We start from the raw sequence: 25,499 nt of genomic DNA on the forward strand, positions 1-25,499 counted from the left end.
TTAGTCGGGCTAATTGAGGTAGTATGTACATGTAGGTATGGTTAAAATAACTATGCATATATGATAAACAGAGAGCAACAGTAGCGTAAAAGAGGGGTTGACGGGTGGTGGGTGGCGGGACACAATGCACATAGTCCGGGTAGCCGATGTGTGGGTGTACCGGTTAGTCGGGCTAATTGAGGTAGTATGTACATGAATGTATAGTTAAAGTGACTATGCATATATGATAAACACTGTAAACCTTTTACACTGTAAAAACACTGCCCCTCAGTGTCATTCAAACATACTTTTTGTTATGTTTTATTTTGACTTTATTTTACTTTTCTCTTTGACCGTCATTCTATCCCCCGCCCAGCAACTCCACTACCACTTGTCTCCAATTCCACATCCCAACCCTCAGCTTCCCTCAGCCTCATCCCACTTATCTCTGCTGGCCACCTTCTTCGGATTTCTATGCACCATATACTATTTTGCAATCTGTATGGCACAGCTGTCAACATCCTGGTTCTCAAATGAAACTGGTATACTTTCCTATTTATGCTATTTTTATTCCTCCGCCAGTTTTGATCCTTTATATTGGGCAGACAGACCAGTTCCCTACCTCCTCCCGCTGCCACCTGCTTCTTCCATTTTTGGGGTAATGCTGTAATCAATTGGTTGTAATCTTGAATTGAGCCTGCTCGGCCTCCGACCGCAAGGCACTACAAAGGGTAGTGCGTACGGCCCAGTACATCACTGGGGCCAAGCTTCCTGCCATGCAGGACCTCTATACCAGGCGGTGTCAGAGGAAGGCCCTAAAAATCGTCAAAGACTCCAGCCACCCTAGTCATGGACTGTTCTCTCTGCTACCGCACAGCAAGCGGTACCAGAGCGCCAAGTCTAGGTCCAAGAGTATTTTAAACAGCCCTACCTGCATGTACATAATTATCTTAATTACCTCTACACCGGTGCCCCCGCACATTGACACATTGACTCTGTACCGGTACCCCCTGAATATAGCCCCGCAATTGCTCTTTAAATATTTGTTTTTCTTAAACTTTTTTGTTGTTGGTATTTTCTTAAACTGCATCGTTGGTTAATACGGGCTTGTAAGTAAGCATTTCACTGTAAGGTCTACTACACCTGTTGTATTCGGCGAGTGTGACAAATACAATTGGATTTGATATGGGATGTGATGTAGTGAGGGTATGTATGATGTCTGGATAAGAGTAAGACTATAATGTGTTATGTCCAAATAAATAATAACCCAGCCAATTTGCATGGTTGAGTGTCTGTGTGTAACATGAAGTGAGAATAGCATTAATATTCAGGGTGATACGTGTAATCCCTATCCTATCACCATCATAGTTGCATCATAAGTACCTTTTTACATAATTGTCATTGAATAACACATCCCAGCATTTCCACTGCAATTGACATTCACATGATCATGAAAGAGACCTTTGTTACAGGAATTAAATTCCTACATGTTTTAATACCCAATTAAAATGAAACACTCTGTCAATTCCTAAGAATTTGTAAGGCTCTTATTTGCATAAAATGGACAGAGACCCGTTTCAAAATCAACCAGCAGCGTTTATTCTCGAGAGTACTGAACATGATACAGTTTACCACAGGTTATAAACTGAAAATGACATCATTAGTTTTCGAACTGTCCCGTCTCTTCTTCACCCTGGTACAAAGGCTGTATAGTTCTCAAGCCTTCCCACATCGTCTCTCCTAATTTAGATAATTTATGACCCGAGCCAAGGTCTGCCTGTGTAGATAAGCATTCTAGCCAGTCTGGCGATAAGTTCATTCATTTCTACCAAGGAACAGACAGTCATTGTTGGAATTCTTGATTATATTTACACACATTATATTCAGTACTAGGATTTTTTTTTAACTCATACATCTATACAGCAACATAATAGTATTCTGATTAGTCAGTCCTGATTGAAATGTATACATAATGAGTCATTATTGATAAAAAATGATTAAATATTATAGATCCAATCACACATCTAGTTTTATTAAAATATTAAAAAGCATACTTCTATTTTTATTAGAAATATTTATTGTTATCAAAATATCACCTAAACATAACCCAATTATTGCATTCACACTGACTGTTTTTAGGCCAACATCAGAATCATAACTCTTCTCATCAGAATTTTCGTTACAATCTTCATCGAAACAAGAAACAACCTAACATCTCTAAATATCAAAATGCTCTAATCAAAAACATAAGTTCCTCGCATATGAAGAACCCGGATTCATTCATCTATTTAGGTTTGAGGCATGTATCCATCATTCCACTGGTCAGATCTTGGAATCAGTCCATATCGCACCATCTGTTTTCTCAATGATTTCCCCAGAGTCCTGGAAATTAGATATCATACACAATGAATTAGACAATAGCCACAAAACTAAACCAGTTCACACAAAACTAAAACAGTTACACAGATGAAGGTAACCCATAATACAGTGATCCATTTTCATTTTCCATTTTTCCATTTTCCAAACATACTATCAACCCAATTAGTCAAAGAAAGATCCACCCCAGAGTTTTCTGCCAAACCGTGAGCCAGGGTGGTCAAACCAGCTGAGGCTTCGGTCACTGATTCGTCCGGAGCTGTGCCATCGAGAAACAAATCATCTACACCCACTCTCACCCTTTCCAGCCAACAAACATATCCAAGATGTAATGAATGAATTGGCAGAATATAATTCATCTCAATACATCTCAATATAATTAATCCAGTTCACATTCTTATAATACTTAACTCTAATCCTGCTACGATCTGATTTCTTGCTTTGAACTCGTCTGATATCCCCCGTAGAACCCCAATGTTATCAATATATACTCTCTCGTCAAAAGACCCAGATGGAGTACTTATTTTCTTCCGTTTGGCCAACTTCATTTCTTGGAGTTGAATGAGTGTGAAAGGCATTCCCAAATGTACAAGGGAGCATAATCCTGTCCAATCTGTCGGTAAAACCTAGCCCTAACATCATTACCCCACACAATCTCCAGATGTTAGCCCTGGCCCACTTTACCTTATTGAATTCCCCAGAGTTCAACCAACCTGTCAAATTAGACACGGTCTCGTCAGTGGTAATATTCTCTGTCCAATTGCAGGTACTAACTTCCCCTACATTTTTCCCAAGAGTACTGTACCGGGCCAAACGGTAATAATCTCCTCTGGTCACTGTAAAGGGAGGAAGTCTTGATTTAAAGGGAACCTGTGGATATAAATAGTGCAAATCAATGCAACTGTCATTATCTGGCATTCCTGCTTTCGTGAACAGCTTTACCATACTGGCCTAACCTCCTCTACCCGGAACCGTACTAGGGTGTCGACCAAAAACTGGTCATATCCAACATACCATAACCCTAGATCCTCTTTCATTACTTTTTAAAGGGTAAGGTGTATCTTTATGCAATTACATCCCTCTCTCTGGATTACAGTCAAAAACTCTCACCTTCACTATACTCCACCTCCTTCCATTTATTTTTTTATTTTTTATTTCACCTTTATTTAACCAGGTAGGCTATAGTTGAGAACAAGGTCTCATTTGCAACTGCGACCTGGCCAAGATAAAGCATAGCAGTGTGAACAGACAACACAGAGTTACACATGGAGTAAACAATTAACAAGTCAATAACACATTAGTGGGTGAGTGGATTCATATAGCCCTCTCTCTCCGTATGAGCTATGACCTGTGTCCACGACCAACATGGGGACCTGCACCGATATATACCATAATGGCTTAGAGTCCTAGACTACCATGTAGTTAGAGACCCCATTTGGTCTACATAAAACTCCATTGAGAGATCCTTCCCAACCTCTTCTCTAACTTCCTGTCTACCCAGATCTAGGGATCTCTTATGCTTGTTTGGAATAACATCCTCATTGTCAATTACCACTCTCCGCTTACTCAGGTGGGACGTGCTGTATCAGGAATATGGCACCCACGATAAGACAGCTCAGACAAACAGCCCTCCGATGAAGCACCACCCTTTTCCCAGAAAACATATCACCAGCAAGAGGCCAAAACACACCTTCACTTCTATGAACGCTCACAGCTGGGGAAAAGTCGGGTATAAGGGAATCTTCAGCAGGAGTTTGACCCCCCTTACCCTAAAAGGTTGCGGTTCCTCTCCTACCTATGTGATTGTTCGACAGTGTCAGTGTATCCTACCCTCCTACAATGTGTGATACGCACCCCGGGAGCTCCTTCGGCTATCCTCACCGCGACGGCAGTCACCAGGAGTGCTTGGTCTGGCCCCTCCCCACCGTGCTGCTTCCCGTCTATCCTCACCGCGACGGCAGTCACCAGGAGTGCTTGGTATGGCCCCTCCCCACCGTGCTGCTTCCCGTCTATCCTCACCGCGAAGGCAGTCACCAGGAGTGCTTGGTATGGCCCCTCCCCACCGTGCTGCTTCCCGTCTATCCTCACCGCGAAGGCAGTCACCAGGAGTGCTTGGTATGGCCCCTCCCCACCGTGCTGCTTCCCGTCTATCCTCACCGCGAAGGCAGTCACCAGGAGTGCTTGGTATGGCCCCTCCCCACCGTGCTGCTTCCCGTCTATCCTCACCGCGAAGGCAGTCACCAGGAGTGCTTGGTCTGGCCCCTCCCCACCGTGCTGCTTCCCGTTTATTCTCCTCTGGGACTGGGTTGAGTGAATCACCTTATCCTGTAGTTCACCTGTAGTGCATACATCTTGGACATACAGGCTTGGTTAACAAACAGTTTCTCATATGTTCTATCTGATTATATCTTTAACTTCTATGCCTACTTGTTAGCTAAATTCTTTTAAATTTATTTATTATTAGCCACTACAGTGCCTTGCGAATGTATTCGGCCCCTTGAAGTTTGCGACCTTTTGCCACATTTCAGGCTTCAAACATGAAGATATAAAACTGTATTTTTTTGTGAAGAATCAACAACAAGTGGGACACAATCATGAAGTGGAACGACATTTATTGGATATTTCAAACTTTTTTAACAAATCAAAAACTGAAAAATTGGGCGTGCAAAATTATTCAGCCCCCTTAAGTTAATACTTTGTAGCGCCACCTTTTGCTGCGATTACAGCTGTAAGTCTCTTGGGGTATGTCTCTATCAGTTTTGCACATGGAGAGACTGACATTTTTTCCCATTCCTCCTTGCAAAACAGCTCGAGCTCAGTGGGGTTGGATGGAGAGCATTTGTGAACAGCAGTTTTCAGTTCTTTCCACAGATTCACGATTGGATTCAGGTCTGGACTTTGACTTGGCCATTCTAACACCTGGATATGTTTATTTTTGAACCATTCCATTGTAGATTTTGCTTTATGTTTTGGATCATTGTCTTGTTGGAAGACAAATCTCCGTCCCAGTCTCAGGTCTTTTGCAGACTCCATCAGGTTTTCTTCCAGAATGGTCCTGTATTTGGCTCCATCCATCTTCCCATCAATTTTAACCATCTTCCCTGTCCCTGCTGAAGAAAAGCAGGCCCAAACCATGATGCTGCCACCACCATGTTTGACAGTGGGGATGGTGTGTTCAGGGTGATGAGCTGTGTTGCTTTTACGCCAAACATAACGTTTTGCATTGTTGCCAAAAAGTTCAATTTTGGTTTCATCTGACCAGAGCACCTTCTTCCACATGTTTGGTGTGTCTCCCAGGTAGCTTGTGGCAAACTTTTAAACAACACTTTTTATGGATATCTTTAAGAAATGGCTTTCTTCTTGCCACTCTTCCATAAAGGCCAGATTTGTGCAATATACAACTGATTGTTGTCCTATGGACAGAGTCTCCCACCTCAGCTGTAGATCTCTGCAGTTCATCCAGAGTGATCATGGGCCTCTTGGCTGCATCTCTGATCAGTCTTCTCCTTGTATGAGCTGAAAGTTTAGAGGGACGGCCAGGTCTTGGTAGATTTGCAGTGGTCTGATACTCCTTCCATTTCAATATTATCGCTTGCACAGTGCTCCTTGGGATGTTTAAAGCTTGGGAAATCTTTTTGTATCCAAATCCGGCTTTAAACTTCTTCACAACAGTATCTCGGACCTGCCTGGTGTGTTCCTTGTTCTTCATGATGCTCTCTGCGCTTTTAACAGACCTCTGAGACTATCACAGTGCAGGTGCATTTATACGGAGACTTGATTACACACAGGTGGATTGTATTTATCATCATTAGTCATTTAGGTCAACATTGGATCATTCAGTGATCCTCACTGAACTTATGGAGAGAGTTTGCTGCACTGAAAGTAAAGGGGCTGAATAATTTTGCACCCCCAATTTTTCAGTGTTTGATTTGTTAAAAAAATTTGAAATATCAAATAAATGTCGTTCCACTTCATGATTGTGTCCCACTTGTTGTTGATTCTTCACAAAAAAATACAGTTTTATATCTTTATGTTTGAAGCCTGAAATGTGGCAAAAGGTCGCAAAGTTCAAGGGGGCCGAATACTTTCGCAAAGGCACTAAGTGTCCTATCCTAGACCACAAACTTACCCATCCCCCTTTTGATACCTGGCTCTGCCCAGGTAACAACCTTATCTACCCTTAATAATAACTTAGGTAAGATTAGTAAATTATCCTTATGTTCTGACATTATCATGCATGTCCAATTCTCCCTTTGGCATCCATTCATTTTTATCCTGTACCAATTCTCTGTCAAGTGTTTTATCTACTTTTAAGAGGTATCTGTGTTCATTTCCTCTCTGCTCTGTAACAACTGTGTTGCTTCCAAATTTTAACTAAATGTCTCACTGTTTGGCTTTATCTAAACTCATGGATTCTTTTTAGAAAAACATGTCTATGGTGTCAATTTCTAAAGTCCTTATATAGGTTAATTAAGGTTCTCGATCCTATCCCTAATCCTGAATCTCCACAGATGTCATATATCCCTGTCAAACTTTAATACTATTTAAATAAAAATATTCAAATTGTTTAATTAAAGCCAAAACGAATGCTAAACATATCCTATCTCTTTCCTGTGTTAATGAAATCTCTCATTCGGGAATCCACTGTATTTTATCTAAAAATTACATGGGTTAACCTTAAAAATCAGTCACATCAATAATTGAATATATGTTTCATAGTTTGAGATACCTTATGTACCGTAATTTACCATCCCTAAGAACTGCAACTTATTTTCATAAATCATTTTTATGCTTATAAAATCACCTTTCTATCATGTATGTTCCTGCCCTATTGGCTTAATAATGGTGTCCTGTCCCAACCTCAAAGGACCACCCACCCCCATTTATTATCGATGATTAATATGATTTCTGTTCTTGTTGCAGTACTATAAACTCCATTTATAATAAATTTACTTTAAAAACCGAGTATCTCCCATGACTACAAATTCATTATTCAAATGGCTCCCCCCTGTGGCTGATCAGACCAACTGGGAGAGCCATGGAAGCTTGGTCAAAAGTTACACCACCCCTTTACATTCGTTTTCCATACCGTATTAGACATATTAAAGAACCCTTTATCTTTAAACATTTGTATTCACTTGTCTAATTAAAACTCCTAATATTCCATATGTGAGTGTACCCCTTTAAGATATCTTGTCTCTGGGAACAGGGAAATCCCCTTAACCCAAACGTTTACTACAAAAACAAAACCTAATAATTATGTTATCCGCTCAAATCATTCGTTTTAAATTTCCTCGATGTTTCATGTAACTCACATTCAGTCTTCCTTCAAATTGTCGCCCCAAATACTTTACACTCAAACAACTGTGATAAACGTGCACTGTCCCTTTAAAATAAAACATGTCCCATCCAGCCGTACTCTATTGTAAACCTTTCATTGTTCCCCGTAATGAAAACAGATCATTTTTAGAATACGTTAACTTCTTGATCGAATTCACTGGCGTTACCAAACCAAAAATCAATACCCGGGAAACAACCACAACTTTTTACGATTCAACTATTCTTACCTCCCTATATTATTGCCAAATATAGCCCAATGGAACGCCTAGCAATTCTGTTGCATCTTTTCAGACTATCCCTACGATATTCTGCTCCTTTAAAAAAAATGTATTTGAAACTTTTAGCCACTTTTGAAAAGTAACTCAAAGCTATAATGCACGCATTTTCCCTCTAAATGCCACAGCCCATTTTCTCTGTCATAATTTGAGGAACGTTGTTGTGTAGTCAACGTAATGACGCCGCAAATCAGCCTGCCACTTGTCAAATATATATTCCCTATTCAGATTGAGTTCTCCTTTAAATTCTATCGACAAAGTAAAACCAACCGAACTTCTCAACTTTCTAAACCCCAACATTTAAACGTACCATGTTCTGTGCTAAATTTATATCGTATGTCAGTCGATTCATAAAAAAATACAACATCCTGGTGGCACAAAACTTTATCGTATCTCTCCGTTATTCCCTAAAATTAATCAGGTTTAGGTTACTTTCTCTTCTATGATACATTTATTTAAATACGACTCCCATCTCAATACATTATTCCAGCAGATCATTTTGGGCAAAATACAGTATTATATCGAAATTGTCTCGCCATTATTTTGAATGAATTTTTCTTTCAATTCAACCTAAACAACATATTAAACATTCAGTTCATATCTTATACAAACACTAGCGACCATATTTTTCCAGGCAAAACATACAAATAGATGAATTACAATCTAAAATCAATTTTAGTCTATTGGTGTCAAAGCTGAGATACGAACCTTAGTGTCCCGCTATTGAAATGATTGAGTTTCCCCGGCAATAACTATATTATTATAATTATCTGTAGTCGCAAACTCCGGCACCGAGAATTCCCAGAAAATAGTCCTAATTTAAACCCTTCCTGACTATTTTAGTAGTATCAGCTTCTATTCAGGTTCTTTGTCTGAGTCAAATTTTGGACGTCTCCCTTTCTTTTCCTTTGTTCTCAGCTCCCTTCCTTGCCTCGGCTAACCATATCCTAGCTGTATTTAGCCCCTCTGCCCGTTGTTTATCTGCCTTGTCTTCACTAACCCTATTTATTTGTTTAATCATTGATTCCAGTTTTTCTTTATTTAAACGTTCATCAAATTCGTACTTGCTCCTCCATGTTTGGCTAAAATAGGTGTTCCTCTTATCATCTTTCTGCATATATTTCTATTTGTGTTTTCTCCTTTATGGAAACCTTATCAATAGCTTTGACTGTTGAATCGGATATTAGGTCTTACCTATACAACTATAAGCCCAGGGGTCGTAAATCCCTAGTTAACATCTTATATCAGGTTGTGTCAGAGGGCTTTTAAAGTACACTAATATCGTTATCTCACTTCGCTATATTAGGCTTCCCTCTCGCCTGGAACCTCTTGTCTATAGATTTGGCTTTTATCCCATTCCTCTAGATTTTGGTTTCCCTCTCCTCCTCATTTGGACTTTATTTCAGTACTATTTGTTGAATCGGAACGATGGTCAATACTCCCAGAGTTTATCTTGTCCGAAAATAATTCCCTTCCTGTCTCCCCACGCCTAGTTAATATCCTATTTGTACAAGATCACCGTCCTATCCCCCAGCACCTATTTAATATCCCCTCATCTCGGGCGAACATGCCTCTCATGATTAAGTTTAGTTTATTTACGGTAGTGCACGTTACCGCAGGTTTTTTATGAACCTGCCCAGTGTATATCGGTTATACAAAACCCAGTGTATGTTGGTCATACAAAACCCCGTGGGAATAGTAAAGCTCCCATTATTGATCAATTTAAAAAAAAATAGAACATCAAATCAAAGATAACTTAAATCATTCCCCCCAGAATCGAGAATATAGGCTACTGACCTTCTCGCCGACTGGGAAAAGCAATGTTCGTTGGATCAAGTCACCATCCCTGTCGGTCTGGGGTGTACACCGGCCTGGTCTTTATCCTCAATTCAGAGGCCCGGTCTTAAATAACGGGACCAGCCCGCTCGTGCACGATTTTCGGGGCGTACGACCTTCAGATGACAGAGACGGGTATTTTAGATCCCGGTTCGAAGGACCAATTGTTACAGGAATTAAATTCCTACATGTTTTAATACCCAATTAAAATTAAACACTCTGTCAATTCCTAAGAATTTGTAAGGCTCTTATTTGCATAAAATGGACAGAGACCAGTCTCAAAATCCATCAGCAGCGTTTATTCTCGAGAGTACTGAACATGATACAGTTTATCACAGGTTATAAACTAAAAATGACGTCATTAGTTTTCGAACTGTCCCGTCTCTTCTTCACCCTGGTACAAAGGCTGTATAGTTCTCAAGCCTTCCCACATCGTCTCTCCTAATTTAGATAATTTATGACCCGAGCCAAGGTCTGCCTGTGTAGATAAGCATTCTAGCCAGTCTGGCGATAAGTTAATTCATTTCTACCAAGGAACAGACAGTCATTGTTCTAATTCTTGATTATATTTACACACATTATATTCAGTACTAGGATTAAAAGAAAATTCATACATCTATACAGCAACATAATAGTATTCTGATTAGTCAGTCCTGATTGAAATGTATACATAACTAGTCATTATTGATTAAAAAAATCCCTTAACAACCTTGCATTACCATAGAGGGCAGCAGGGTAGCCTAGTGGTTAGAGCATTGGGCTAGTAACCGAAAGTTTGCAAGTTCGAATCCGCGAGCTGACAAGGTACAAATCTGTCATTCTGAACAAGGCAGTTAACCCACTGTTCCTAGGCCGTCATTGAAAATAAGAATTTGTTCTTAACTGACTTGCCTAGTTAAATTAAGGTGAAATGAAAGATAGACAGCTTCACTACAGTACAAATGTATCCTGTACAATATTTTATTATTCCCCCAATGTCCCTATTCTGATATCTTCCCCTTGCTTGTTGTAAACATAGATAAATATGTAGACAAAGACCTATAAAAGCTAGATAAACAAAAAAAAGTTCTCAACAATTGAGAGGGGAGAAGAGAGAGAGATCAAGTGTGTGTGTATGTATAAGTCCGTATGTGTAAGCGTGCATGTAATTGATTGCGTGTGGGTTCATATCAACTTCGTAGGGTTCAGATATTTTTATAGTCCCATACTTTTTTTTTCGTAACCTGACGTCCCCGTAGAATTTAGTACAGCCATGGTGTTATGAAGCTGTCTTGGAAGAACTGTCCATCTATAAAGAGTTTGTCCAAAATGAGAAAGGCACGCTTACCCCTCTCCCGCCTCTGCTCTGTACAGGATACAGCCTCTTGCGGCGTTCATTTGCTTCCCGGGGAAATTGGTCATTGAGACCGAATTTCGTCCCTTTAAGCTCACTTCCCCTGCTTTTGATCAGCTCCTTTCATTGGCAGTGTTCAAACTTTGCGATGATAGGTCGGGGGCTCTTGATCTTGTCGCTCCAAGTCTGTGCACTCGGTGGAAAGCCACCTTATTTACAGTCTCTAGAGAGGAAATTTCAAGGCAGATGGCATGAACTCTCTGATCACCCCCTCTGGATTATTGGATGCGTCCTCAGGAATCCCAGAAAATATGAGATTTTCACGCACGCTACGGCTTTGTATGTATAGTAGTGACTCCCTCATCACCCTGTTTTCCCTGAGTAGACAATCCATGTTGGAATCGAAGGTTACCTTGGCTGTGAGTGCCTTGTTCTCTCATTGGAGTGTGAGAATTTCACTCTGGCTAAACTCCGAACTCCCACGCAGCCCTGCTGATTCATATCGCGTGATTTCTGATGATGTTCTCAATTATATTGACTGATTGGATCTGTATGGGGTGACTTTTCAAGTGTTGCATGGATTCCAGCAAGAGCACTATCCTCTACTTAAACGGTAAGTAAATCATCCTCTTTTTTTGTTGGGTTAGAGCTATTTTGTGAGTTAGCCGGATCTTTCCACGGTGGAGTATGTTGTTCCTCCATAGCATAAAGCTGTTGATACTCGTCGATTTCCCTCATGATCTCCTTAGTATCCAAGTTAACTCTGAACAGCAACCAGTTGTCTTTCCCACGACGACAGAAGATGTAATCATGAGTTGCAAAATACTCGATCCCACTTAAATACAAAGTTGCTTTCGCTGTTTTGCTTGTAATTTCCAAGCTGCTCCGTGAAGAGTCTGAGGCACTCAGCAGGCCTTTCTTATGGTGTTCTCTTGACTGATAGTTGGTTGATATCTGTTACCGAACCCAGCTGTTCATCTGTTCTGCAGGAGATAAGAAGTACTTCATGGGGCCTAAGATGTCGACAGTAGATGCTGCTGTGTTTGGTCACCTGGCCCAGGCTATGTGGACACTACCCGGCACACGTCCTGAACAGCTCATCAAAGGTCAGTTCAATCTCTCAGCCTCTGGTTGAAATGTTTTACTCATACTCACAATACCAAAGCATCATTAATTGGTTGATTTTGAAAGTGTGAATTGTGATTGTGCTATTATTGTGTTATTATGTTGTTATCAAGATTGTATAACAAATTATATGTACCTAATGTATTGTTCTATAGATTTAAAGGCATGTGTGGAATAGGATGCAATGGCCTCGTTTTTTTTCTCCAGGTGTACTTGCCTACTTCTTCCACTAGATGACAGTGAAAGACTGTAATGTGCAGTTTTGTTGCACATTTAACTAATCATGGTTTGTCTTTGGAGAACAGAGACAATCAGAGACAAAAGACCAGTCTCTTTTCATTTTTCGTACTGTACAAAATCAAAGTCTGAGTATGAAATCAGAGGACGCTCTGACACTGATGTACATTTTTCCTTGAGTACTGACGTTGGAACCTGTGCTTCCTCTATCCCCTGTCCACTGTGGTTTAGGCGAGCTCATTAACCTGGCCATGTTCTGTGAGCGCATGCGGAGAAAGTTCTGGCCTGAGTGGTTCGTGGACATAGAGGACGTGTACTATGACGGAGCAGACACTGACAGCAGCGAGGGCTCTTCTACAGGCCTGATGGACTTTGGCCTGTTCTCCCGGACAGACACCATGGAGGAGAGCGAAGCTTCTGACAAACACACACACTCACACACTCACTCCCCCGATACGGACCACTCGCTGTTCGACTCGGACGTGGGCACGGGCTCGGACAATGGGCCGCAGCTTAAGTGTGAACCTCCTAATCCTGCCCCTTCCAGTCCCAAACCTCCCAACCCTTGACCCATCCTTACCAAGGCAGGTGGAGTGGGTTTGGCTGAGGCAGTCAGACGGCCCGGGAACTCCAAACTAGTCAGGGCGCTGCTATCTGGATTGGCATCATAGAGCTGCGGAACACAGAGGCACAGTTCTCGCTTCTCCTGCTGCCCCTCCCTCTCTTCCAGAGATCTGTGCTCACACATGGAGGCGCAGTTATATTCCATGATGACTGAAAACTATATCCTAACACTGTAATATCAGTGAGCTCCGACAAACTGTGTGTTTGTATGCAGAGCGTATAAATCGAACCCCGTGTTACATGTGTTACAATGTGATTTCCTCACCCCGAGTGATTGTGACATTGCCAATATGGCACTATCACAGACATTGCCTTATTTGTGTCAGTTGTCCAAGGCTACAGGCTAGTGTAAAACGTCATGAGAGAGATTGTTGGTTGAACCAGTGAGTGGAGTGTCTGTCCATGGAATACAGACAACATGGCTGTTTCTTTAGAAATGTAGCTAGTGAAAGAGAGACGACGATGATGATGGTAGCAGAAACATGAAAACACTGGAGTTTTTAGAGAAAACCGAGGTCAGTCATTTTGACACATTGTAAAGTGTGATATATAAAGAGTCTTTGACTTGGGTGGCTGCTCTAGTCTGTGTCTTACTAACGGTGGGCTATTCTACCAGTAGTCCTATGGTTTGTGGCTTGCTGCTGAGCATCAGCCATAATCACTGGCCTTTCCATCAACTCTGTGTCTAACTTCACTCTAGTAAAGGAGATTGGGATACGCAAAAGGAACTGGAGATGGAACATTCTTGTCGGAGTAGAGCCGACTCTTGTATCTCACCACTAGAGGGTGCTGTATCTATACATTCATCCTGCTGTCTATTTAGCTCTATGGTCTCGAGTCCTGTCGGTTTCTGCCACTTGGAATGTTAAAGGCCCAATGAAGTCAAAACGTGATATTCCTGTGTTTTATATACATTTCCACACTATGAGTTTGGATTGATATTGTGAAAATGATGATAAGGCCCTTTTAGTGTAAGAGCTGTTTGAAAAGACAGAGCTTTTCAGTCTGTTTTGGTGGGATGGAGTTTTGGCCTGCCTGGTGACATCAGACCAATAAGAATAGACCATAAAGAAATAGAGTTCCAAACCTGTGCCAATAACAGCTTAGTTTTCAGTTTTCCCCACCCTCACCCAGACCACTTCCAGACAGTCCTAGCTAAATTCTTGCTTGAGAATTTGCTCTTTGCTAAGAAGCTGTTTTTCTTTCTTTTTTACCATTTTAATTGAAAACAGTCACAGTAAGGTACTTAAATATTACACAGAAATGATTTGATATTGAGATAAAAACAGCTGCATTGTTTAATGAAATAATAACAATAATACAATGCATTCGTTTTCACTTCAGTATTAACACCATACGAATACAGAAAGTTGCTGAAACAGAATGGAAAGGCCCGTTTGTAGCAAGTAGTGTTATCCCTTTACGTGTGTGTGTGTGTGTGTGTGTGTGTGTGTGTGTGTGTGTGTGTGTGTGTGTGTGTGTGTGCGTGTGTCTGAGAGAAAGAGACCGGAAGGATGATAGTGGGTTGTAATATGACTACATTACCAGGTATGATATAAGCCTTAGTGCACAGAAGTTATGAAAAGAGGGGTTGAATGTGAATCGTGAATGCAGATTGATTTTTGCTTTCTTTACTCAGTAACTCTCAACTTATTTGAAAACAGTGAAACCAGCACTTTGTTTTTATTTGTGATTAACTTAAGTTTGCGATGTTTTATCGTTTGTATCTTTATTGCTCTCACGGAGAGATTTTTGTTGCATGTTGTTTAAAATGGGCAAAACTAATGCACCTAGGACGCTGGGGATTGTCGTGATAAGATGGTGAGGCCAAATGAATGGAATGAGACATGTACATAAATGACACAGGTCACTGGATGTCTGTGTGGTAGCTAGGCTTTCAAGTTGAACTATTGATAGGTGTATCAGGATGACCTTGAGAGAAGATCATGTTTATTCGCAAAGTTGCAATGTCAAAGTAAATAGTTGTTTGCAAAGGCACATGGACAAAAGACCAAATAAAAAAGTAAAATGTCAATCTGCTAGGATTATACTCACCCTACCTCCCAATGATGAAACATAAAATTGCAAAACAATGGGGACCAAGACACGGATCTGTCTAAACCTTTTCTCAATTGTCCTTTAAGTGTCTTTTAATTAGACTTTTTGTGTCTGTAATTGAGCAAATATCTTTGAGGGTGTTTGATTGAATTGCATTGTCTTATTGTTGAAATTATTTTATTTTAGAAGTATGGGCAGACCAGACCTGCAATGAGAGAACAGCAGAGGAGGCGGCATCATATGGGGCAGAGCTGCCTCCAGAACACGATTCATCCCCCAAAAAACGTCAACCTGCGTTATATTATGGGATGCGTTTTTACCATGCTACATATGGATAACTCATTATATCAGTGCGACTACTTTGTCAAGCTATATTAGAACAGTGTATGTCCTGTTAGTGGAAACATTACATTACAGGGAAATGTACATAAGTGTGATAAACTCATGAATTCACTGTAACATACTGACAAACTACCTATGAATGTCCAATTATGATAACCCGTAGGTGAGGTGGCTGTATGACTGATTACTCTCAATGATTTCATTAAACAATAGCTGTGATATAAAAAAGGATCTGTGTATGAGTTGTGTTACTGTGTGTCTGAATGTTGGTATTTTATACTGTAAATGTACTACATTTGCGTATTCAGTATTTAGAATAATTAATTTCCCAATGATTTTCACCTCTAACATTATTTGCTTGTGTGCATATATTAGTATTCTACATATTAGTACCCTATATTATTACTCTGCATTTATTGTGTGTGCTTGGGTCTGTGTGTGTTTAGCGTGTGAGCCATAGTGTTTTCAATCAGGCTAACGAGTGGCAGGCATCCAGGCGCGGAGGCGGGCTGATTAAGGCTCTGCCAGGAGCTGGAGGCAAGGAGGGGATTAGAGGAGGAGGAGAGAAGGCCGGGGAGAGGGGGCTGTGTGGTGGTGCTGGGCTGGGGGAGAGAGGGCCACGGATCAGGAACCAGGATCCCCAGGGATGGAGCAGGTGCAGGCTGCGAGCGAGGCCTTTGGGCCCAAAGGGACACACAGAGCTTAAAACAATCTGCACAGCTCCTTTTTTAAATTTTCCTGTTCTGAAACATCCCACCTCTCTCACTGCCTCTTTCTTTCTCTGTGCCCCCTCTCTTTCTTTTTCTCACTCTCTCGCTCCTTAGCCCTCTCCCTCTCTTTCTCACGCTTAACAGATCAGCACTCCACAAAGAGGGATAAACACAGAGAGGAAAATTAAAAAGGGAACTCCCCTGGCACACCAAAACAAATTAGAGCAAACAAATTACACTGAGTCAACACACAAACACTGGAGCATCTGTGGCTCTGGACTGACTGAGGGGAGCTGGTGGCGTCCTCAACCTCAGACACCACCATTACAGCCACCATACAGTACTGTACGCTCTCTCAAACCAATCCACACACTACACTCTCATAGAGTTACACTAACAAACTTTAACAGATTAACTCCCAACTATTATATTTACAACAACAACAACAACAAAATCTAGTTGGTATACCATGAATGTGAATTCACGACTAGAGAATGAATCTGAGATTGTTAGCTCAGTATATTTAAGAGTAGGCCCATACACAAGAAGTATGAGAAGTTAGTGGTATGTTAGTATTACAGGGAAAAAATGTGTCGGTTTCAAAAAGTGTTTGTAAGGAGTGAGTTGCACAATTTGTGCTTGAATCGTAATGTGGGTGAATTCAAGTTCTAATATATGATACATATGTTATGAGATTTTATGATGCTTTTTAAGTAAGATTTCTGTCTGTACATTTCACTAGCCATGGCTAAATTAACTGTATATCAACATATTCAAGCATATTGATCTGTTCCACTGTGAGTATGAATGTGTGTGGTTTGATGGTTTTGGCTGGCCCTTCCCTTGGCCCTCTGGCAGTGGCAGTGACCCATCCATCTGCCTTCCACTGTCTGTCTGGGGCCCTGGGGGACAAGGGCCACTATGGCCTCTGGGCCAGCTGGTCATCCTCCAGAATCAGCCCTCCTCTGCCAGGTGGGTCCCAGTGGGCCCCGATGAACCCCGGGACACGCCACAGTACCTCCACAACGAGCACAGTACCCCCACACCCAGCCGCCCGCCGCAACCCCCACAGGCTCAGGTGTTCCCCACAATGCCTGGGTTCAGGGGGACTTGACACCAACAGGTGGCACTGTTTTCTTTACTAATTACAGCTTTATTTATTCATTGGCATGTGGAGGCTTCCAGATGACTTTGGCCGCCCCGCTCGTTCACAGGATACATGCCAGTGTCTCTCTCTCTGTGTGTGTGTGTGTGTGTGCGTGCGTGCATGTACAGTACAGTCAGAAGTTTAGACACACCTAATCATTCAAAGGTTTTTCTTTATTTTTACTATTTTCTACATTGTAGAATAATAGTGAAGACATCAAAACTGTGAAATAACACATAGAATCATGTAGTAACCTAAAAAGTTTTTTTTTTTAATCCAAATATATTTTATATTTGAGATTCTTCGAAGTAGCCACCCTTTGCCTTAATGACAGCTTTGCACACTCTTGACATTCTCTCAACCAGCTTAATGAGGAATGATTTTCCAATAATCTTGGAGTTCCCACATATGCTGAGCAGTTGTTGGCTGCTTTTTCTTCGCTCTGCAGTCCAACTCATCCCAAACCATCTCAATTGGGTTGAGGTCAGGTGATTGTGGAGGCCAGGTCATCTGATGCAGCACTCCATCACTCTCCTTGGCCAAATAGCCCTTCCCAGCCTGGAGGTGTGTTGGGTCATTTTCCTGTTGAAATCAAGTGATAGTCCCACTAAGCGCAAACCAGATGGGATGGTGTATTGCTGAAGAGTGTGCCTTGAATTCTAGATAACTCACAGCCAATGCCACCAGCAAACCACCATCACACCTCCTCCTCCATGCTTCACGGTGGCAACAACACATGCCGAGATCATCCATTAACCTATTCTGCATCTCACAAAGACATGGAGGTTGAAACCAAAAAACTACAATTTGGAATCATCAGACCAAAGGACAGATTTCCACTGGTCTAATGTTCATTGCTCGTGTTTCTGGGCCCAAGCCAGTCTCTTCTTGTCATTTGTGTCCTTTTGTAGTGATTTCTTTGCAGAAATTTGACCATGAAGGCCTGATTCACACAGTTTCCACTGAACAGTTGACATTGAGATGTGTCTGTTACTTGAACTCTGTGAAGCATGTATGTGGGCTGCAATTTCTGAGGCTGGTAGCTCTAGTGAACTTACCCCTCTGCAGCAGAGGTAACTTTCGGTCTTCCTTTCCTGTGGCGGTCCTCATGAGAGCCAGTTTTATCATCGCGCTTGATGGTTTTTGCGACTGCACTTGAAGAAACTTTCCAAGTTCTTGAAATTTTCTGAATTGACTGACATTTATGTCTGAAAGTAATGATGAACTGTCATTTGTCTTCACTTATTTGAGCTGTTCTTGCCATAATATGGACTTGGTATTTTACCAAATAGGGATATCTTCTGTATACCAACTCTACCTTGTCACAACACAACTGATCGGCTCAAACGCATTAAGAAGGAAAGAAATTCCACAAATAAACTTTTAACAATGTACACCTGTTAATTAAAATGCATTCCAGGTGACTAATAGTGGCTAATTTGAAGAATCTGAAATATAACATATATTTTGATTTGTTTAACACTTTTTTGGTTAGTACATAATTCCATATGTGTTATTTCAAAGTTTTGATGTCTTCACTATTATTGTACAATGTAGAAAAGAGTTAAAATTTAAGAAAAACTCTTCAATGAGTAGGTGTGTCCAAACTTCTGACTGGTACTGTATGTGTTTGTGTTTGTGTTTATATACAGTGCCCCCCTGAAATTATTGGGACTGTGACAAATGTTTTCTTCTTTTGTTTCTATACTCCAGAGGTTTGGATTTGAAATCAAACAATGACTATGAATTTAAAGTGCAGACTGTCAGCTTTAATTTGAGGGTAATTTCATCCATATTAGGCGATACATTTAGAAATTACAGCACTTTTTGTACATAGTCCCCCACTTTTAGGGGACCAAAAGTATTGGGACAAATTCACTTATGTGTATTAAAGTAGTAAAAAGTTAAGTATTTGGTCCCATATTCATAGCACGCAATGACTACACAAATGTGTTGGATGCATTTGGTATTTGTTTTGGTTGTGTTTCAGATTACTATGTGTCTGGTTTCGCTTTTGCCATTTGTGCTCATAACTAAATGTGGCACTTGTACATATTGTATGAGCTATATGGAGTACCATAGAGGGTCTTCATGCAACAGAGTGTGTGTAATGTTTTGAGTCAGCGCTTAGGTTTGATTTATAGACTGTCATGGTAAACCTTAAGAGCATTTTGCCACTCTATGAGTCTTTCATACGTGGCTCTATCAGCAGATCTAGTTGTTTCTCTATGTCGTTGGTCTGTGGGGATGTTTCAAGCAAGCACTAATATACTTTGAGGTTAGTGACTCTAATGTTGACTTCTCCTCTGGGGGAAAGAAAAAGAAGGCAGAGAGAAAGTGAGAGAGCAAGACAACTACATTTACATTTACATTTAAGTCATTTAGCAGACGCTCTTATCCAGAGCGACTTACAAATTGGTGCGTTCACCTTAAGACATCCAGTGGAACAGCCACTTTACAATAGTGCATCTAAATCTTTTAAGGGGGGTGAGAAGGATTACTTTATCCTATCCTAGGTATTCCTGAAAGAGGTGGGGTTTCAGGTGTCTCCGGAAGGTGGTGATTGACTCCGCTGTCCTGGCGTCGTGAGGGAGTTTGTTCCACCATTGGGGGGCCAGAGCAGCGAACAGTTTTGACTGGGCTGCGCGGGAACTGTACTTCCTCAGTGGTAGGGAGGCGAGCAGGCCAGAGGTGGATGAACGCAGTGCCCTTGTTTGGGTGTAGGGCCTGATCAGAGCCTGGAGGTACTGAGGTGCCGTTCCCCTCACAGCTCCGTAGGCAAGCACCATGGTCTTGTAGCGGATGCGAGCTTCAACTGGAAGCCAGTGGAGAGAGCGGAGGAGCGGGGTGACGTGAGAGAACTTGGGAAGGTTGAACACCAGACGGGCTGCGGCGTTCTGGATGAGTTGTAGGGGTTTAATGGCACAGGCAGGGAGCCCAGCCAACAGCGAGTTGCAGTAATCCAGACGGGAGATGACAAGTGCCTGGATTAGGACCTGCGCTGCTTCCTGTGTGAGGCAGGGTCGTACTCTGCGGATGTTGTAGAGCATGAACCTACAAGAACGGGCCACCGCCTTGATGTTAGTTGAGAACGACAGGGTGTTGTCCAGGATCACGCCAAGGTTCTTAGCGCTCTGGGAGGAGGACACAATGGAGTTGTCAACCGTGATGGCGAGATCATGGAACGGGCAGTCCTTCCCGGGAGTAAGAGCAGCTCCGTCTTGCCGAGGTTCAGCTTGAGGTGGTGATCCGTCATCCACACTGATATGTCTGCCAGACATGCAGAGATGCGATTCGCCACCTGGTCATCAGAAGGGGGAAAGGAGAAGATTAATTGTGTGTCGTCTGCATAGCAATGATAGGAGAGACCATGTGAGGTTATGACAGAGCCAAGTGACTTGGTGTATAGCGAGAATAGGAGAGGGCCTAGAACAGAGCCCTGGGGGACGCCAGTGGTGAGAGCGCGTGGTGAGGAGACAGATTCTCGCCACGCCACCTGGTAGGAGCGACCTGTCAGGTAGGACGCAATCCAAGCGTGGGCCGCGCCGGAGATGCCCAACTCGGAGAGGGTGGAGAGTAGATAGTAGTAGTAGTAGTAGAGAACTAGATCTGCTGATAGAGCCAAAGGTGAGAGAGAAAGAAAGAAAGAGAGAGACTAAGAGTTCAGGCCTTTATACCCAGGCACAGAGCACAGACGGAGACACCACTATGGACCAGGCCCTATCATGGCTTCCCTTCTGTTGGTCCATTATCTCTCTCCCCATGCGACACTCCCCTTCCCTTCTTCCCTCCATCCATCCTTCCCTTCCCCTGGATGTTATCTTCAGCTGCTTATGCCCTAATACCCCAATTGTTGGGCTCTAAAAACAATAATTAGCAATCCCAAATGAGACTGAGGGGCAAATTTAACAGCTTTTTTCTCATGTTTTTTCCTTCTTTTTATCTTCTCTTTTTTTCTGAAGAGCAGAGGGATATTGGCAAAGCCTCTTTAAACTCTCTGGCTTTGCGGGGGATTATTTTTGTGCCGAGATCCTGGCGGGTGTTTCTGTTTTTTCCCTTCCTGGTTGTGGTGGCAGACACGCTAGGTAAACAGTTTGTGTCACACTTGATTGCGTTTGAGAAATTAAAAAATGAGGGGATGATAATGCGTCGGGGATGGGGACACTGACACCGTAAGACCTGGGCTCTTTGGGGACCAATGGAACGTGCCTTGACAGAGTGGCCCTCGCGGCCAGAACAATGCCGGGACCCATCCTTCAGAGTACACTCCCAGTTCCCAGTCTCTAGCACTATCTACGCTAGACCATCTGTCTCGCTCTCTCTTTCTCTCCTCCTCTCCTCCTCTTTTCTCAGCCTGGAATGGCAGTGGATTTGAATGTGTTGAATGTGGCTCAATTATTCAGCTGTTTGCAAACACGGTCAGGCTGGAGGTGTGTGTGTGTGTGTGTGTGTGTGTGTGTGCGTGTGCGTGTGCGTGCTGCTGATATTGCAGAATTCCCCTGGTGGTGAAGGTCTGTGTCATTCAGAGCTCAAGTCTAGAGAAAACACATTATCTTAATTACTTGTCCTCTGTGCAGTTTAGTAAAGACTTTGGAGGTGTCTGAGGGTTTAAATGCACAATAGTATATTTCAGTCTCCATGGTTTATACCGAGATGTTTCACAGTTGTGTTGGATTATAGTAGCCCCAGATGTTTGGATGACAGTTTACAGTTTGCTTCTATCGTCAAAATGGTTCAGTAGTCAGACCCACTACAGTTGAAATGGTATTAGAACTCCACAGAGGGGTATATAACAGGGCTCTCCAACCCCAGGTGTACCTAACCTGGTTCAGCTTGTTAACCAGCTAATTATTAGAACTAGATGCACTAGATTAGGATTGGAGTGAAAACCTACAGGACAGTGGCTCTCCCGGAACAAGGTTGAGAGCCCTGGTGTATAAAAATATAGTACAGTTTGGTATGAGGACCTATAGAGGGCAGTGTTTTACCACAGAACAGTGACCTGTTGGCTAGAACCCCGCTGACCCCACTAATGCCAGAGAAGACATGTGTAGAGGACTGTACTGCACTCACATTTAAATACCCCCCAAAAAATTCTATGTCCAATCACAGTGCATTTATACCTACGTGCCTCGCCCACCTGGGTTGTATTCACTAGGCACTACGACTAAAACAGGGAGGGACAACCTGTATTTGCCCAACAAGAAAATAGTTTCCATTTACCATGACAAATGTTTCTCTACGTTTTGCTACAGTGTGCACTACTGAATACGACCCAGGTTTCTCCCCTTGTCTCCTGTCCTTCTTGATCTCTGATCTTATCTGTCTGGATAGAGTGATACAAAAGAATGGCAAGAAAAATTATTCCATCTGCTCCAAGTCCTCTCAGATCATAGAGACCCTTTATATCAAACCTTGTTATTAGCTTTCAATGGGTGGTAACTCCACCAGTTATCTATGGACCTTTGGTTCAGGTCTGAGCCAAGGTGGCTTTACAGTACCCTTTTCACACTATGGTATCGTCCTGAAACGTGCTGTGAGAGTGCAGTCCAGTTCGACACAATCGTCTGAAAAAAAGGAACTGGTAGGACTTTACCGTTTACCGAGTTTACCGTTCTGTTGTCACCCCCACAATTTTTTATTTATTTACCATTAACACCACCTTCAGAATTAAATCTTGAATGCCTTAACAATCAAAAAAAAAAATTATCTCACATAAACAAATTTGTGGGGGGAAATTATTTGCATTCCGCAATTTCGTAGGAGGTAAAACGGGATACAGGTTACACAGCCATTGTACCTGTCACATATTGCAGTTCTGTCACGAGGGACCGAACCATATCAGTCTGCCTGGAGCGTCGCGGGCCTCCCCTAATATATAATCTGTTGTTACTCTGTCACCGCGAGGAGCTCGTCGAGCCCTGGGAGACGCTACAGAAATTCATTAATCTAATTAAATACGCCGTATTGCCCAAATGAGACGCTGCCCTGGCTTTGCTGCAGGATAAGTGCAAAGTAAGGCTTTATTCCACAAGAGAAGCATACAGCCGACTAGCACTAACGCTAACACGCTTCATTAAACTCTCAATGACCTATTGTTTCTAACTAGTTTGTGGTGTTTTAATGTGAATCTACAGGAGGTTAAATGTAATCTAAATTTTCTAATCTACTGGTCCATTACCAAGGAGTCAAAATGTTATTGGTTTTGTGAGTAATAAGACTTTAAATGGCACTGATAACACTCCCGAGGGGTAGTAGTGGGGTTTCAGCTGTGTAATTGAATTCAGCTTTTTTTCTTTCTTTTTGGGGGAGAGAAAGGGGAAGCAATTTCTGTTGCGCTCAGTCACTCAGGTCGTGGAGTGTCTCTCTTCGGTTCCGGTTGGATCACACTCTCCGTGCTCCGCATCCTCTTCTTACGCCCGGGTCACCATGACAACCTATTCAGAAGAGCGTTATCTGAAGATGCCATAGGAGTGTGTGTACGTGTGTGTGTGCGTGTGTGCACGCGCGTGTGTGTGTGTGCGTGCGTGCGTGTGTGTGTGTGTGCGTGTTTGTGTGCGCGCGCACACGCGCATCTGTGTGTGTGTGTGTATGCACACACTTACAGTACATGTGCGCTAGTGTGGGTGGGTGTGTTTTTGTCCTATGCACTTCCCTGTGCTGCCACCTGGATCCAGATAAGCCAAAGGATTTATCACCCAGTGAATTGCCTTTGGGTGGTGGAAAAAATGGCTCCAATACATTCTCACATGAAAACGCTGCGAGGTTAACGAGTGCCAAATTCACAGAGGACTAAATCTATTAGGAGTTTCATGGACGGAATCAATCAACATGCACCACTCTGATGCACTGATTTGTCATTTTGAAGCATTGCCTATTTGAATTCCAAAACACAATCTGCATGGAATGTTTCGCTTTGATTTTGATTGGCTCTTCATCAATGAGATGGAAGGAATTGAACTAATTCGATTTCTATCATGTTACACGTTTATTAGCACGGGCTGTCTGTAGCAGTTGACTGCTGTTTCTCACTCTGTTATGAAGCTGGAGTCTGTTTTCAAGTCTGTCAAAATAGCAAAACAGCAGAATACTTCTAGCAGGGGTTATTGCACATCACCTATAGTGGGGTATTGGCCTATTGCTTAGTTTTAGTCTCATCAACAACTGACTTACACCTGTTTTCCAAATGTTGCAACCCTCCACATCCACATTCTGTTGTTTAGAAGTACAGTACTCTCTATTGTTGACATTGATCTGTTTTGACATAAAAACTTGTGAGGCACTGTGAGTGGAGGGGTTGCTTGCCACATTTCATTCTAGGTAGCAAAGGATGAGGAAGAGGTAGAGGGGGAGGGGGAGAAATAGTAGTTAGTAGAAGATCACTGAGATTGAGTGATGATGAAGTGTCCAGTAGCAGGCCCTGGTTCACTAGAAATAGCCTGTTTTCATGTTAGCTCAGGCTTGTCCTCTCTGGGATGTGTGGTTTGGAAAGTGGATTACATTTTTTCCAATCGTGTTGGTGCAATATTCACAAGTATGTGGTGTTCACAACGCTTAGTACAAAACTCAAAACAGATCATCAAAAATGCAGTTCTTTCAAAACTCTAAGCACATTTTCCATTGACTAAATAAACACACAATCATACACATACACTTTTTCACGAAATGTAGTCAGTGTTTCATCTAGAAATACATGTTTCACATTGCAATACATGCTCATGTAAAGGAATTGCTTTTCACAAATCAATGCTCATGTTACTTTTGATATGATTGTCTTCTCATTTGTTAAAATAGATTTGACTTCATCTGACTGTTCTTAATTGATAATCACCTAACTATTTTGGTTAAGTGGTGTGTCTGGTTTGTCTGACAAACTGGTTTGTCTACAACCGATTTTGAGAACTACATAACGTAAATGTATGTTTTGATATAATTTTTTTTTAAAAATCTGATATCGACAAGATCAGCTATGTACTGTATTTAATGCATCCCCTAAATGCTGACCACACCGCTTGTGTCAGGTGCGCGAGCATTGCAAAATAAATGTAAACATCATTGCACCCACACTGCTTGCACGCTTCAACGAGCGTCTGTGTAGCCAGGCGCTAAAATAGAAC

At 42.1% G+C, this 25,499-nt stretch overlaps 1 protein-coding gene and 1 long non-coding RNA gene across 5 annotated transcripts in view; one reads left to right on the plus strand and one right to left on the minus strand.

Moving 5' to 3' along the window:
* The window catches only part of LOC115141399 (failed axon connections homolog), a 31,048-nt gene extending 15,646 nt beyond the window's left edge, over positions 1-15,402 (plus strand). Inside the window, exons 5-6 of the mRNA XM_029680219.2 lie at positions 12,129-12,245; positions 12,733-15,402. Coding sequence (XP_029536079.1) covers positions 12,129-12,245; positions 12,733-13,070 — 455 coding nt within the window. The 3' untranslated portion in view covers positions 13,071-15,402. The remainder of the gene's footprint in view (positions 1-12,128; positions 12,246-12,732) is intronic.
* Positions 1,555-10,129, minus strand: LOC135559652 (uncharacterized). Of its 4 annotated transcripts, none has more exons than XR_010458486.1 (3): positions 9,768-10,129; positions 4,210-4,706; positions 1,555-2,361 (listed from the first exon to the last, which is right to left on the minus strand). It is a non-coding gene; the product is annotated as an uncharacterized LOC135559652 (long non-coding RNA). The 4 variants fall into 4 exon arrangements; XR_010458488.1 differs by lacking the exon at positions 9,768-10,129 and adding an exon at positions 8,679-9,757; XR_010458487.1 differs by lacking the exon at positions 9,768-10,129 and adding an exon at positions 7,923-9,757.
* Positions 15,403-25,499: the final 10,097 nt, after the last annotated feature.

The sequence above is a fragment of the Oncorhynchus nerka genome, linkage group LG14 (genome assembly GCF_034236695.1).
Source record: "Oncorhynchus nerka isolate Pitt River linkage group LG14, Oner_Uvic_2.0, whole genome shotgun sequence".
Taxonomy (NCBI): domain Eukaryota; kingdom Metazoa; phylum Chordata; class Actinopteri; order Salmoniformes; family Salmonidae; genus Oncorhynchus; species Oncorhynchus nerka.